Source organism: Corvus cornix, chromosome Z (genome assembly GCF_000738735.6).
Source record: "Corvus cornix cornix isolate S_Up_H32 chromosome Z, ASM73873v5, whole genome shotgun sequence".
NCBI classification, from domain to species: Eukaryota; Metazoa; Chordata; class Aves; order Passeriformes; family Corvidae; genus Corvus; species Corvus cornix.
The window spans coordinates 40,691,505-40,706,274 of NC_046357.1; the positions used below are offsets into that span (position 1 = coordinate 40,691,505).

The window sequence follows — 14,770 nt, forward strand, 5'->3', positions numbered from 1 at the left end:
TGAGTACCAAGTTCAGATACCATTTGGAACCTGTCAAAACATCACAGAAAACCTGTCTTACGCAGAAGAGACAGAGGAGAGTGACAAAAAATATTTTCAGGCATGTGGAAGGAAGAAATTGAAAACTGGTATAGATTAGTGCAAAGAAGGTTATGGAGATGATAAAACATAGTGGTAGTTTCCCAATCTTTGCTGTCTTATGAGTGAGAATACCAAAGGTGCAGGGTGTTTTATACCATTTTTTCTCCCTCTGTCAGTCCCCTTTTTAATTTCCTGTGGCAGTAAGCAACATTAAAACATCTCACAGGCAACGGGTTGCTATGAGCCATGTACTGGAGACTACTTGAATAGAGGAATATGAGATTATTAGTGCTACAGGGAAGGCTTATCAGGAAGTAGCTGTCCAGGATTACATAACAGTATGGATAGTATCTATGGATAATAATTACCTGTATGGGCAATAAAGATTTCTGTCATTTACTGATAGTTGTTATTAGGATAAAATATTTATAAAGGATGTTTCACATTTCAAAACAAAAGCCAACCATTATCGAATTGAGGTTTGGAAAGAAATTTCCTCATAGGTTTATTATCATGTAATTGTCCATAATGGGGTTCTTCTGACTTCCACTAAGTCATGAAGCAAATGGGTAAAACAGTGTATAATGGCTATCTGCTGATGCCTTACTCAGGACTAGATGGCTCATCCATTAAAAATCTGAAGATATCTAAAGATTTGAAATCCAGTTATATTAATAGGAGTGGTACATACAGATTACAGTTACGGTCTGTGGGGTGTCTTTTCTCATTAAAAATGCAAAATTAAATGACAGTTCTGCATTTGAGGTACACACTGTGTTCATGCCTCCTATACTGAGCATATAAAACAGTTAAGAAAGTTTAGTCCAACTTCTCCCACTGCAGACGATTACAGTTTTTATTGGAACAGTGTGCCCACGGCTGTGGAGGGAATATTGATTCAGTTTACCTGAAGGTTGGAAACTCATTTACCTGTTCCTACCCTTTTTTCAGAATGTGATTCCTGAAGATGGTTGTTGTGGATTTGGACACCATGTACAAAACATCCAGGAAGTATTCCTTGGGAGCTTTACCATACACTCACCTTCACTCTTTTGGACCCTGGCATTTAGAAAACTCTAGTATTTATCTTGAAAATCCTGATAATTATTTTCTTGATGTAACCTCCCCCTTTTTTGTTACTTGTTGTCTCTGTAATTCAGTGTTGACTCTTTAGAAATCTTAATTGCATGTAATATTAATGCATCTTGGACCAGAACACAAAACAGGTGGATACATAGAGACACATATACATACAGGTTAGGTTTTAAAATAGAAAATATGCTTTGAATTAAATATAATCTATTCGTAATAGCTGGACCTACCCAATTTTGACTAAAGGTCATTGACTAGAATAAAGAAAAAAGATTACAAGTTGTATCAACCATTTTTATACACTATATATATATTAGTACAATATAGATCTACGTGGAAATCATGCATTTTTTTAAGTAATGATTTTTTCATGCTCTAAAAATTGATTGAATGTATTATTTTCCTGATTGTTTTATTCTCTTTTTTGTTTGTTTTTAATTCCCTCATTGTCTTACTCTTTACGGCAGACCTTGCTTAAATAATTCTGTCAGTACATATGTAAACTTTTAGGAAAGAGCATATGAATTTCAAAATAGATGTCAGCAGGTACTGGTGAGGGTATCACACATGGAGCTAGAAGATAAGAGCGTGATGTGCCTTTCTACCCACTACATAGGCTAGTACCAGATTCACAGCCGATTTGGCAACATATACAAGTAGCTTAAAATGGAGGTGGCCAAAGGAAGTGCAGGTGTGGGAATTTTGTGAGACGTTTATGAATTCACAAAATCTAGAAGGTACATCAGTGCGTTCTACTCGATTGTATGCCATCACCCTGGGGGCTACCGAAGGCTACGTGGGGACAGCTTTTCTGGGACTGCATCACGCTAGGGGCTACCGGAGGCTACGTGGGGACAGCTTTCCAGGGACTGGGCCTGAAGCAGGGGCTGGGGCGAGGGGCGAATAGAACTCACCGCAGCCGAATATCGGCCACACGGGCGGCGTTCCGTGGGGTGTCCCAGCGCGTTCGTGCCGAACGCACGGCTTTGCCTTCCCAGTAGGGAGGCAGGGCGCTAAACCTTCCGGGTGCCTGATGGTGTGCGTGTGTCCCGCTCCGCCTTCCCATTCCGGCCAAAGGTGGAAAAGGCATTTTCGTCTCCTTACTCCTTCCCTCCTTTCAACCCGCCACCTTTTCCGCCAGTCCCTGCCAACCCAACTCATCTCTCCTAGGATGGGAACCGAATAAAAATGTGTGCCCACGACTAAAAACAAGGGAAGCGAAAGCATACACGGCGTTAGGGAAGGCGCTGCCCGGCAGGACAAACCACAGCAGGCACAGCTCCTCGCGGCCATTTGGTGCGAGAATCCGCTGTCTCTCCCCTCGCCTCCCTCCTCTGCCCTCCTCCGCCGCCGCAGGGCGGGCGGGGCGGCCTTGGGGGGCGGCACAGCGCGGGCGGGGGCTCGGCTGCCCCGGCCACTCGCCCCCACCGCGCAGCGGGGCGGAGAGAGAGCGGGAGCGGCGGCGGGAGACGGGCCGCCATATTCCTGCCGCACCACGCCCGCGGAGCCCAACCATTTAAAAAGCCGGTCGAGCTCGACCCCCTGCCAGTGCACTCGTTTCCCTTTCCGCTGCTCTGCTTGGCAACGCGGGGAGGGCCGAACCGAGCGGAGCCGAACAGCGGCAGCTCCCTGACAGCAAGCCCCGCTTTCCCTTACCACCCCCCCACCCCCCCTCCCTGCTTGGAAAGACGAGCGGCCGAGGCGGCGGGAAGGAGGAGCGGCCGCGGGGAAGCTCTTCCTGCCGGGCAGCAGCGGTCTCGCCCACCCCGCAGGAGCCGGGCTCCCGCTCCGGGGGCGGGGAGCGGCGGGGAGATGTGTGCGTGTGCGGGGCGGGGGAGGGATTAGTGGGTATTAGCGCTTCCACGGGGGGTGGGGTGGTCGCGTCGGAGGGCGGCGGGGGTGTCGGCGGCCGCCAGGGACACTCGGGGACCGCGCAGGCTGCGGCGGCAGCGAGGGAAGGGGAGCAGCAGGGCGAGGGGTGGCTCGGCTGGGTAGCGCTGCTGCTGCCGCCGCGGTGGATGTTTCCATGTTGTTCGGTGCATGATTTAGAGGAGAGGAGGAGTTGGCAGCGGCGGGTGTCAGCGGCAGGGAGCGGGGATCCGCGCCGCCAGCGGCCCTGCCTTTCTTCTCGCCTTTCTGTGGCATCGAGGCTGCCCTGCCTGCGCGGCTGCCCTGCGGCGGCCCCGGGCTCTCGCAGAGCGCCTGTGCCCCCCGGGGCCGGAGCGGCGGCGGGGTGCGAGTGTGCGTGCGGGTTTAGGGGGGGTGGGGGCTGTGTCTGAACCAGTTAGGAAGAATGACTCTGGAGTCCATCATGGCGTGCTGCCTGAGCGAGGAAGCCAAGGAAGCCCGGCGGATCAACGACGAGATCGAGCGGCAGCTGCGCCGGGACAAGCGGGACGCCCGCCGTGAGCTGAAGCTGCTGCTGCTGGGTGAGTACGGGGCTTCCTCTGCTCGCCTCGGGCCGCTCGCCTCGGGCCGTCGCCGGCGCGCACGCTCCAGTTGCCGCCGGGCTGCAGCCCGGGCATCGCCGCCGCCCCGGGCGCCCTCCGGCCGGTGCGGTCCGTGCCGGCGCGCAGGCACCCGGCGGCGGGAACGGGGCGGCGGTGACGATGCCTGCGGTGCCTCTGGGCGCTCGTCGCCCCGCCGCGGGGAGCCGCAGGCCGAGCCACCGCCGCGGGGAACGGGGCGTGTGTGCCCGCCCGCGGGCATCGTCGGCGGGTGGGTTCGGTGTGGAATGGGAAGCGGCCTTCCCAAATGGAGAGGGAACGGATGGCGGGTGAGTGAGGGGGGTGCTGGGCGATGGGCGAATGTCGATGTCTGTGGGAGAGCGATGGTAGCGAAGCGGATTAAGGGAGGGTTTCGCAGGGGGAGTCGCTGTGGAGATCGATGGTGACGGGTGTGATATCTGCATTGTTCCGTGAGCTTCGGGAAGGCTGTTAGATCACCGGTTGCATTTTTTATTGTGATTTTTATTTATTGAAGTAAAGTGGGATGAGGGGCTCGTGCACCGGTTTCTGTACAGGAAAGGGAGCCTCAAAGGCCCAGATGCACATGCCGAACTGAGGGGTAACCTGAAGTGTGTGGGATGATTACAGGATCTTTAATACCGCTGGAATCCACCCACTGGTCAGGAAATAAAATCAACTGTATCATTTCTCCTTAATTAAAACAGGTTGCTATTTTAGAGCTGCAAGTATGCAGAGGCAGCGTTTATCTAATAGAAATTTGGCTTATGTTAAAATAAGCCTTTTGAATTAAAAGATGTCCAGTGTGATGCACTGTGTCGCGTAGCTCCCTGGTAATAGTTTCTGCCTGGACTCACAGGCCTTTAAATATTTTTGCATTACGGTCTGGTGTGTGGATGAATGGGTATGTTCCAAGTGGATGCAGGATGTTTACGGTGAAGATTTTTTTCTTGGGCCTTGGATATGAAGTAGTGATAGGTACTGGGGGAGTAAACTGCCTCTTCAGTGAGGTAAGGCAAGTTGAAAGGAAAAGTTCAAATATGTTTTAGTGCTTCCATATGAATATGCTATTTCCTGAAGATTATCTTCTGGATATAGAGAAAATTGGGATCTCTAACTGGTGTGGGAGAGTAGTAGTGGACACAGATGCAGCACTCACAGTAATAATGTTCTGTCACATTTTGGCCTGATTTTGGTTTATGGCAGTGCATGATGTGACTTCCAAGATTCACAAAGAAGATAAAATAGATTGCTCTTACTGAATATTGTGGATAAGTATGAGTAATGATAGACACTTGCTTCAGGAGAGGCAGTTCATATATTTAACCTGTTACTCAGGTCCAAATTGTTTCTATATATTCTTGATTTTTCTTGCAGTAGTGCTAGAGGGTTCTCCCAGATTTTCAGAAATATATGAAATTCTTTGAATGAGACCAATATATATTACCTAGTGAAGAAATTCAGAGATTCACTTCTGCAGTAAGGAATGCAGAACTTGTGCTGCTTTGCAAAGTTCTCCCATCACTATGATGAAGTATTTGGGGTAGGTGATGGTAGATTGGAGTCCAGTTATGGCATTGCTTTGGCCCAGATGATGTGTGGTGATCCGCAGAAGAAAAGCGGAGAAGCCAACCCATAGAAAGAGTTAGGGAAAGCTCTGTTGAGTTACTGTATGGAAGATTCCTGCATTCATCATCAATGCCACCGAAGAGCTCCAACAGACTTGTGAAAGTGGAGGCATGATGTACTAGAGATCTAGAAGGGTGAACTTCTGGCTGCATGTAGCAGCATAGCTCTATACCCGGGTGATAAAACCAGTATCGAAATTGTTACTGTACATGCGTTTTTTTGTCTTTCATTTTGTCAGCTTCTGTCATATGTTTAACTGAAAATGTATGTGCTCATTAGGATTAACACTTAATGATCTTGTCTTGTGAAATGCTGTGTGTGGTGAAGGACTCTTGGGAGTCTTGGTATTGTGTAAATTCAAGTTTCAATTCCTGAAACAATTTTAGGGAAATTTCTTTCATAAGTAGGTTTATCTTAAGTACCTTAGAGCACTTTTTTTTTAGTTACTTTCATTGCTTGCCCAGCATAGCCAATTGCTCGGTTACTAAGTTTGTTGTTCGTGTGGGTCATTCACATGGTTATGAGACAGACAAAACCATTTTAAAATGAAAACATATTAATTAAAAATGGTGAGGCTGTTAGCATGAAAACCATCTGAATGTGCTTAAAATCATCTGGTTTTTTAACATTGGATAGATGCTTACTGTCCCATTTCATCTCTTCCCCCTCATTTTTAGGAGGAAAATTGCTAGTGCTGTTTAATTTTATTTTATGTAAACAAGCAAACATATTTGGGTCTTCTTTTTTTTTCTTCTTCAGAAGTACCAGCTTCTCAGTCCCACTCTGTGAAGTATTATGGGTCTGAAAAACCTAAGTGCATTAAGGATTTTTAAATGTGAGACTAAGGAATATCCTTTGGCTTTTAAAGAGAATACTAGTGCCATTTAAGCTAAGCGTTATAAAGTGGCTGAGCATATTCTTCAGACTAGTTGCAAGAGCAAAGTGAAAGGTATTATCAACCTTTCAAAGCACAAAGAAGTGTGTCTGTGCTAGGTTGTTTTGTTATTACATGTGGTTAAAAATTAGATGTACACACGTAAAATTGCACACTTGTAGCAAACATAAAGAAAGAAACTAATCTTTTTGGTTCAGAGGAGAAGGTCTTTTTCCTCCTTAACTTGTGAAAGACACAGTGCCTTCTTGGAAACTTTGGAACTAGTTTCCTTCTAATTGTTACTGTGTCACACACATACACATGAACACACACACACACTGTGCTGGGTATACTCTTTTAATGTGCTCACGAAATCAAAGAGTTCAAAATCTGAAGTAATTTGTGGAAAACTTCTACTGTGTGCTATTTTTAGGTATTAGTTTAAAAACAAACACTCTGATTAAACATTAAAATACCACTTGTAGATACTTTTTTTGTACATCATTACTTGATTTTTTTTTTTTTTTTTTTAGCATATTAGCATAGGACAGAGTGGGGTTTTTTGCAGATGTAACTGTGGAAAGCCAGATTTCATAAATATGCAGTGAAGCATATTACATAGTAGTAGTTTCAGCTAGCACAAATTGGCTGTAGTGTTTTGAGACACTCTGGAACAAATTCAGTCTTCCACTGAATTTGGTTTTAATCTCCTGTATTTTTCAAACTCTTCTGGATTTCATTACTGCTGAACACTTTGTAAAACCCTCTGATTGTTCTCCAGAGCTTACAGTTGTTAATATTCATCCATTGTTTGCTGTTAGCTATAAAAACACAAATGTTTTTATAATAGGGGAGAAAAAGAGGTGTTTTAATGTTTTATATTTGTCTATGCCAGTGTGTTCTGCATGCTTTTATTTAAGCACATATTTACATATTTATTTTTAAGTAGTAAGAGCTATATGCTGTCATACTTATATACATAATTTTTTCCTGCCATACATGTAAATTTTGCAAGGACTCAGAAAGCAGCATTTGAGCCTACATGACAGATCGTAGCCATAAACCATCACTCCTGGACATAGTCTGCCTGTCAACTCTATACGTAAATACTGTATGCTGTTTTCTTACTGGAAAAAGCCTTGAGTGTCTAAGAAAATAATCTGCAAGTGTTGTGCTGTCTATGCCTATGTGTCTGTAAACCGTGGCCAGATGAAGTTCTGGAGATGTGTGTGACAGTGCTACTTTTTTTCCAGCATATTGGTTGGTATTGTGTCATGTGCAAAGCAAGTTTTTTTAAGAGTTATGTTTTTAAGAGTTAATGTTGAAGATTGTGGATGTGTCAGTGAAGAGACTTGCCTCAATACAGGTGTTCTTCTCTTCTCCGCTCATTAGCATAGAAAGTAGGTGGATGATAAACTGTTTGAATTGACGTCAACAGCAGTCAAACGCCAAAAGATGCTTTTGAACATAAGGTGAATATATGCAGATATTTCTTAAACCTGTGTCAGCAGAATTAGATGTTTAAGTACAGAACGTGGTGTATTCACAAACATCTAGACATTGTGCAGATATATTGAAGAGGAAGTGGGTCTGTTAAGCCAACAGTGGCAAACTCTTGTTTTATATAACTTCTTCAGCTGGAGAAACAAGCTTCCTTATTTTTCTTGTAACTTGTCTTTTTATCAGTCTGCCCTACTCATACTGAACTCTTTCAAATAATTTCAGGAAATTGACACCGTACATATTTACTACTGTAAAATGAACAGGTAATTAACCTACTTCTTCATGCATATTGTAGCTAGATAGGTAAATATTATCTTATTTAGCAGAAGCTGTTTCTAAGGAAATTTCATTCTGGATGTATAACACCTTGATGTATTTTCATATACACAGATACGTCCATATATATATAAGAATATCTCTTTTGTGGGATAGGAAAACACAAATCATCATTTGGATATCAGTGTGACAATGTGAAAGAACATATATATAGAAAACATATAGGAACATTTATTTTTAGTGCACCACAAAAGGACATCTTGTGTGCAGCCATTAAAAAGTGTTTGTGCTCTTTGTTTTTACTACCCAGCTATTCAGCTGAAGGTCTGAATAGTTAAAGAATTCAGACTAATTTAACTTTATTTACATGTCAAAGAGCCAAGTGACCCCTCATTTGTATGTTACACTGACAAACAATGTTAAATAAATGTAGGATGAAAAAATACATGCTGAGCAGAGAAATTTTTTGAGAATGTATTTGAGTGTGTGTTGCCAAATAAAGAAATAATAATTCTGCTCCTTTAGTTGCTTCATTTTAATTTTGTTGTTGTATGGTGGTAACAGCAATTTCATAGGGGAAAGTACTACCTTGCAATGTCTGCAAAACTAATCACAGGCATGAAATGAAGTAAGGTAGATGTCTGATTAATAGTGAATTAGCTTTGTTGCAGCAATAGAATGCTATAAACACAGTATTTTTTTTTCCATCAGCTTCCTTAAGCTGAATGGTAGAAGACTGAAGAAAATCTGGTTTTGTTGATGAATGCAACTGTGTATGAACAGCTGTTACTGATGAAATTACGGAATTTTTTCAGCATTTACCTTTTATTTACTGTAGTTATCAACCTAGCAAGAACAAAGAGCAGGAAAGCAGGGGAAAACAGAGGAAGAATTAGCATATAGGAAACACTGGGAAGCCATACACATGGTTTTGTCTGCAAAGAAGGAAGCATGCCACAGGTTTGAAATGTTATTAACTCTGTGCAAAGAAGTTAGATGTATTAAAACTGGATGAGAGAAGTCTAAGAGATACCAAAGATTTAGAAGTTAAGTTTTGAAAGTTACTGGAGAATTCCAGGAATAGCACAAACATTTTTTTTCAGGCTAAAATAAAGTTTAAATATGAAATGTTCTGAAAGCATGTTTTTCCCTCAGTAAGTAGTGCTGATACTGAGACTAAACTGAAGTGTGACTGTCTACAGATTTTTGTCCTTTGTAAGTTTTCAACGGACAAATGGCATGGAATAATCAAACTACCTAATTTGTACACTCTACTTAGTGTTTATCAGTAGTACAGAGTTTTATCCCAGAACCCTGATGCAGATGCAGTTGCTAACAGAAAAGTACTGTTGTTGATTTCATTCTGCGTTTGAGAAAGTGGTGTGGCTAATCCAGAAATAAAAAAAAAATCGCACCAAACAATATTCCTCCTTTGTCAATCCATTAAGGCAGAATCATCTGACAAACTACTGTAATGAACTGTATGATTTAGGTGAGCCCCACTGTGGTGGTTCACCTCCTCTTTCTGTGGAAAGCAGGTGGTGTGCAATACGTGTATTGCTTGAATAAGCAACAGAACATGAGAGTTTATGGAAGTGGAAGCACCTAGTGAATTCAGTAAGTTGAAAAGATAAAGGCTATATCGCTATTGCCTCAGCAATATTGACAGCTGTGTATTGACAGCTTCATCTGGGAGCTATGCTGTTTGTAATTCAGATTGACCTGTGTGTGGAAGAAGCATCTGTTAGGAATGAATGAGAGTAGGTAGTTTTGAGTAGTGCCGTAGTCTGAGTTTGGTTTTGCTTCAGAGTACATGAATGAGATTTTTACCCAAGGCTCTGTTCTGACTGATTATCTATGCCTTTTATTTTGTATCTAGGAGAACGCCATTGTGGTCCTTGTTGAAGTACTTTGGTGCTCAGTCTCAGTTGTCAAAAGTCTGTTGAAGGAGGATTTGCTTTTCCCAAAGGAAATTGTGGAAATGGCAGTTAAAATTTGAAATGTTGTATTTTTCCACTCTACCCCCAGTCTTCTCTAAAGAGCTGAGTGCAGTTAGATCCTTAAATCTTTTGAAGTTAAATATATAAAAAATGAAATGAAAAATGTAACTCAAATCTTGTTAAGTATCACCAAACGTGGGTCAGAAGAGTGTTTGCCCAGATGGGGTTAGCCATCTTTAAGTTAAATCCAAGGTAAGAGCACAGGTTTCTGTTCTGTAGAAACTTGGTGTATCTGGATGTGGAAGAAAGCAAACCTGTTCGAGATTCTTTGAGTAAACAGGAATCAAGGTAGCAATTACTCGTTTAGTTACAATATAGCCATGAAATCAACCTAAAGAGATCCTATTCTTGGTCATACTTTTCATAAGCTAAGGTATAATGGAGTGAACATGTTTTAGGTACACTTTGAAATTACCCATTAGGAAAAAATATTTAATTACAATAGTACTTATTCTTACACCACAAAATACACATTACTATCTAGTTTTGTTAATGTGTTTGTCACTGTACCTGAGCTATATGCTCACTGGACACTAACATAAGCTTCTTGGTCCTATCATTGCTATAATGATAATCTTTGTCAAGAGTCCTTGTACTGAATGAAAATACTTCTGTGAGTTAAGGAAACTTGCTTTTATTTCCTTGTTCTGTAAACCCATCACAGGACAGTTTTTAACTCCTAAGTCTTCAATGTTAATGTTAATTATCTTGCTTATATTAGAAAATGTTGAAAAAGAATACTGAAAGGTATTTCAGCCCACATTTCTGGGTGAACAGCATCATCCAGAAAGTCAAACAGAAAACCTCTGTAGTAGCTAAGTGCAGCTACTGCTAACTCAGAAGGCCAGAAAAATGCAAAATACATAGAAGTTGGAAAAGATGCCGTCATTCTTCATGCTTTTGGTAACTGATCAGGTTTGGGAAATTGATGATCAAGTATGGAACTTATATTTTGCTCTGATAATGGGTTTATGAAGCACTGTAAGTGCCACTTAGTCTCATAGATCAGAGCAATAAAAGCAATTGAAATTAAATGCTGAAAAATAAAGGCATCATTCATGTATCTTGAATAGAATCTTACACAGCTGTCCAGTTAGTTGGAGGATCTGGTGCTTGCCTTTTTGGAGTGTGCTGTCTAGATGGTGTTGAAATGAAACATTTATATTGGTAGTTAAACCGTTCAAAGATGGTTTGCAAAAAGGAACAATAAAAACAAAAACCAAACAAACCGAAAGCACTCCTTTGTAAAATTTGCTTTAACTCAGTTGATCTTATAGGAGGGAAAATAATGATTCTTAAAATACTTCTCACTTGTGTTTCTGTTTTATTGTTTGTTTTTAAAAAGAAAATAATAGTAGCCTGGAAACAGAGATGCTGTGTAGTTATGCTGGGGAGAAAAGGCCAAAAAATAAAGGACATGATCTTACACCTATATTTGAATAACTCTTGTTAAATTCTCTTTTCCTTCTTTTAATTTCTTGTTTCTGGGTTGATGGAACCTGATGCTTTGAAGTATTTTCATACACAGCAACAATCTTCATGCGACTTGAAACTCTCCTGTCCTGAGACTGCCAGTTATTTGAGGAGTGGTTATGATGTATGCACCTGGTCATCATTAACAGTGACAGGATTAGTATCTTATCTCAGAGTGCAGGCCACCAAACAGCTGTCTGACTGACTTGGCTCATTTTTAAAAGAGAGATTTGGAGATCACAATCTGTTTATCTCATTTACCCTTCCCCATATCCATTAAGTCCTCTTCTAAGTGATTTTTTTTGTGGGGAGGTTGGTCTGGAAAGTTACAGGTGTTGCATGTCATGGCAAAAGGATTTAGTATAAAACCCCATGACAAACACTTGAGAAACTTTTTTTTAATTCCCCAAGTAGGGGAAGTCTCTTTGGTAATGTTAAAATTCAAGACAAAACTCATGGAACAGATAGTCTTTAAATACTTGTTGAAACATATAGAAGATACGGAGGTGTTCATTATAGTCTCAGCAAGGTTTCATGGAGGACTAACTGCCTGACTAATCTGTGGCCTTCTATGATGGTGTGACTGTATCAGTGGACAAAGGAGGACGTAGAGATGTCATCTATTTAGGCTTCTGTAAGGCCTTTGATATGGTATACCCCCCAGTATTCTTAGTGTTAAAATTGGAGTGAAGGAAGTTTGATGGATAGACTCTTTGATGAATAAAGAATTGACATGATGGCTGCATCCATGGAGTTATGGTCAATGGTTTAATGTGCAAGTGGAAACAGTAATGAGTGGTGTCCCTCAAGGAATCATACAGTTTAGTACTTTCATTATGACATAAGCAGTGGGAAGTTGCACCCTCAGCAGATTTCCAGGTGACACCAGTCTGAGAGGTGCAGTTGATACCTTTGACAGGAGGGGGAAGCAGGCCTGTTGGAGCCTCACAAGGTTCAACAGGGCCAAGTCCAAGGTCTGGGCTGCATTGCATGTGGGTTGGGACAACCCTTGACACCAGTACAGCGTGGGGGATGAATGGATTGAGAGTAGCCCTGTGCCGGAAGATGGAGGGGTACTGATGAATGAAAGATTGGACTTGAGACAGTAGTGTGCACTTGGAGCCTGGAAAGCCAGGGCTGCATCAAAAATCTGGCCAGGAGGTCAAGGGAGGTCATTCTTGTCTGGTGGGACCTGGAATACTGCATCTATCTTTGTGGTCCTCAGCACAAGAAGGACATGGACCTTTTAGAGTGAAAAGAGCTCAGAAAAGAGCCACAAAATTGATCAGGAGCAGATGAGGCATCTCTCCTATGAAGAGAGACTGAGATAGTGTGGGTTTTTCAGCCAGGAGAAAAGAAGATGCCCGAAAGACCTTGGAGCAGCCTTTCAGTATACAAGGAGTGTGTATAAGAAAGCTGTAGAAAGACTTTTAACCTGGTTCTGTCAGTAAGAAGGCAAGGAGCAATGGTTTTGAACTGAAAGTGAGTAGATTTAGATTGGACTCTCAGAAGAAATCTTTTACAAGGAGGCAGGTGAGATGCTGAGAAGCGTACAAGGCCAGGCTGGAGGGGTTTTTGAGCAACCTGGTGTAGTGGGTGGCATAGGTGATTTTTGAAAGTACCTTCCAACCCAAAATGCTGTGTGATGCTATGATTGGACTGCTTTGGTAATAAGTAATTTCCTGGACTTAAAGCTGTTGTACATCTTCCGAACTTGATAGCTGTAATAACAATGCTTTATACATGCGTTTCCCCCCCCCCCCCCGAAAACACAAAATGCACCTAAACATACTTCTATTTTTCCTGGTAAGAAGAGAATACTGAGAAGAAATAACATAAATTTTGTTTTGTACTGTGTTCAGTTTCCTGTTTATCTCAGCATTGAATTGGTAAATAAATTAAAGGAGTTAATAAACGTTTAGTCTGACTGATGCAAAGATGGATTTCATTTAGGTGACTGTCTCTCCTGGTTTAGCAGCTTATTTCATAGGAAGGCAGAACAGACAATTTAGGACTAATTTTGCTTTCATCTAAACATAGAACCGCATATTTTCTACAAATGGAACAAAGATTCACTGGAATTACTGTATTCCATTAAATTGACTAACAACATGCTTCACAGAATCACAGAATGTTTTGAGTGGGAAAGGATCTTAAAGTTCCAACCCACCTGCCGTGGGCAGGGACCTTGCACTAGACCAGGTTGCTCAGTGCCCGATCCAGCCTGGCCTTGAACACTGCCAGGGATGGAGCATTCACAGATTCTCTGGGCAACCAGTGTCAGTGCCCCACCACCCCCACAGTTAGCATCAGTAAAACGGCTTGTCTTTCAATCCTTTAAACTTGGATTTTAATACCATTGGTCTTCATAGGAGTCCAGAAACATTCTCTGCCCAGAACAATTTTTGTTCTCTTAGGGTTTATTTACTTAATTGCATTCATCCTTGGCTCTTACCTGCAAGACAAGATAATAGTGAATTCAGATTCACTGTGATTTTGTTCTGTGTTTGGCTCCACAACATAATAATGCACTCCTATTAATTACTAGATTTGATTAGGGTTAAGAACTAGACTCATGGTAATCTCTGAAGATTTTAGCCTTTGAACTAAAACTAGATATCGTGAGCAGAATTTTTGCTAGTAGCTTAATTGTGGCTGTGTTCCCTTCACGAAATGCAAGCCTCTGATGCTGAACAGTGAAGTTAGTATGTATGCCTTTAAATTGTTTTCTTGGAGAAATGTATGACACTAACATTCTCTGGGTAATGACATTCTTGTGCTTGTTTGTTTTTTTTTGTTGTTGTTTGTTTGTTTTGTTTTGTAAATTTACAACCACGTTAGTTTTATTAGTGCAGTTTTCATTTGGTTATTCTCAGAAAATACTTTGAATGTTTTGATTTACAGACTTTTTTGGTCTACAATTTCATGTAGTAAAGTGAGAAGGATAGACTTAAATATTTACATTGCATTTTTTTGTCTATGGAGATTTCCCATTAAATAATATAAAGCCAGTAAAGCAGGAGGAGATGGTCTTTTTGTTGTTTAAAACAACAAAATATGGTGGGATTTTTTTAAACTTGGATTTATGTAAAGTCACTATAACTGTATGACTTGTCAGGCTGCTAGGGCATAGTCTTTTGTTAGAATAGCTTAAAAAAGGGGGGGGGAAGTATCATGAAAACACTTTGCAATGCTTTTGCTTTATATTTTAGTTGCTTTTATTTTCAAGGAGTGACAGTATTTTCTGGAATAATCTATAGGTGGAGAAACATGTAATCACCTTCTGTGTCTGTTTGTTTTGTCTTGTTTACATGATACCAAGCTGCTTCTGCTTAGTGACGTGGAATTTTCTAATACCTTCCCATTTCTTCGCAACT

The 14,770-nt window shown here is 41.7% G+C and overlaps 2 protein-coding genes across 3 annotated transcripts in view; one reads left to right on the forward strand and one right to left on the reverse strand.

The window, feature by feature from the left end:
• CEP78 (centrosomal protein 78) overlaps nucleotides 1–2,349 on the reverse strand; it is a 52,507-nt gene extending 50,158 nt beyond the window's left edge. The window contains exon 1 of one of the 2 annotated variants that reach the window (XM_039566938.1): nucleotides 2,088–2,349. In XM_039566938.1, coding sequence (XP_039422872.1) covers nucleotides 2,088–2,334 — 247 coding nt within the window. In that variant the 5' untranslated portion in view covers nucleotides 2,335–2,349. The remainder of the gene's footprint in view (nucleotides 1–2,087) is intronic. The other variant, XM_010403696.4, reaches the window with a different exon arrangement.
• A 1,094-nt stretch (nucleotides 2,350–3,443) lies between these two features.
• Nucleotides 3,444–14,770, forward strand: part of LOC104691989 (guanine nucleotide-binding protein G(q) subunit alpha) — a 118,676-nt gene continuing 107,349 nt past the window's right edge. The window contains exon 1 of the mRNA XM_039566658.1: nucleotides 3,444–3,602. Coding sequence (XP_039422592.1) covers nucleotides 3,467–3,602 — 136 coding nt within the window. The 5' untranslated portion in view covers nucleotides 3,444–3,466. The remainder of the gene's footprint in view (nucleotides 3,603–14,770) is intronic.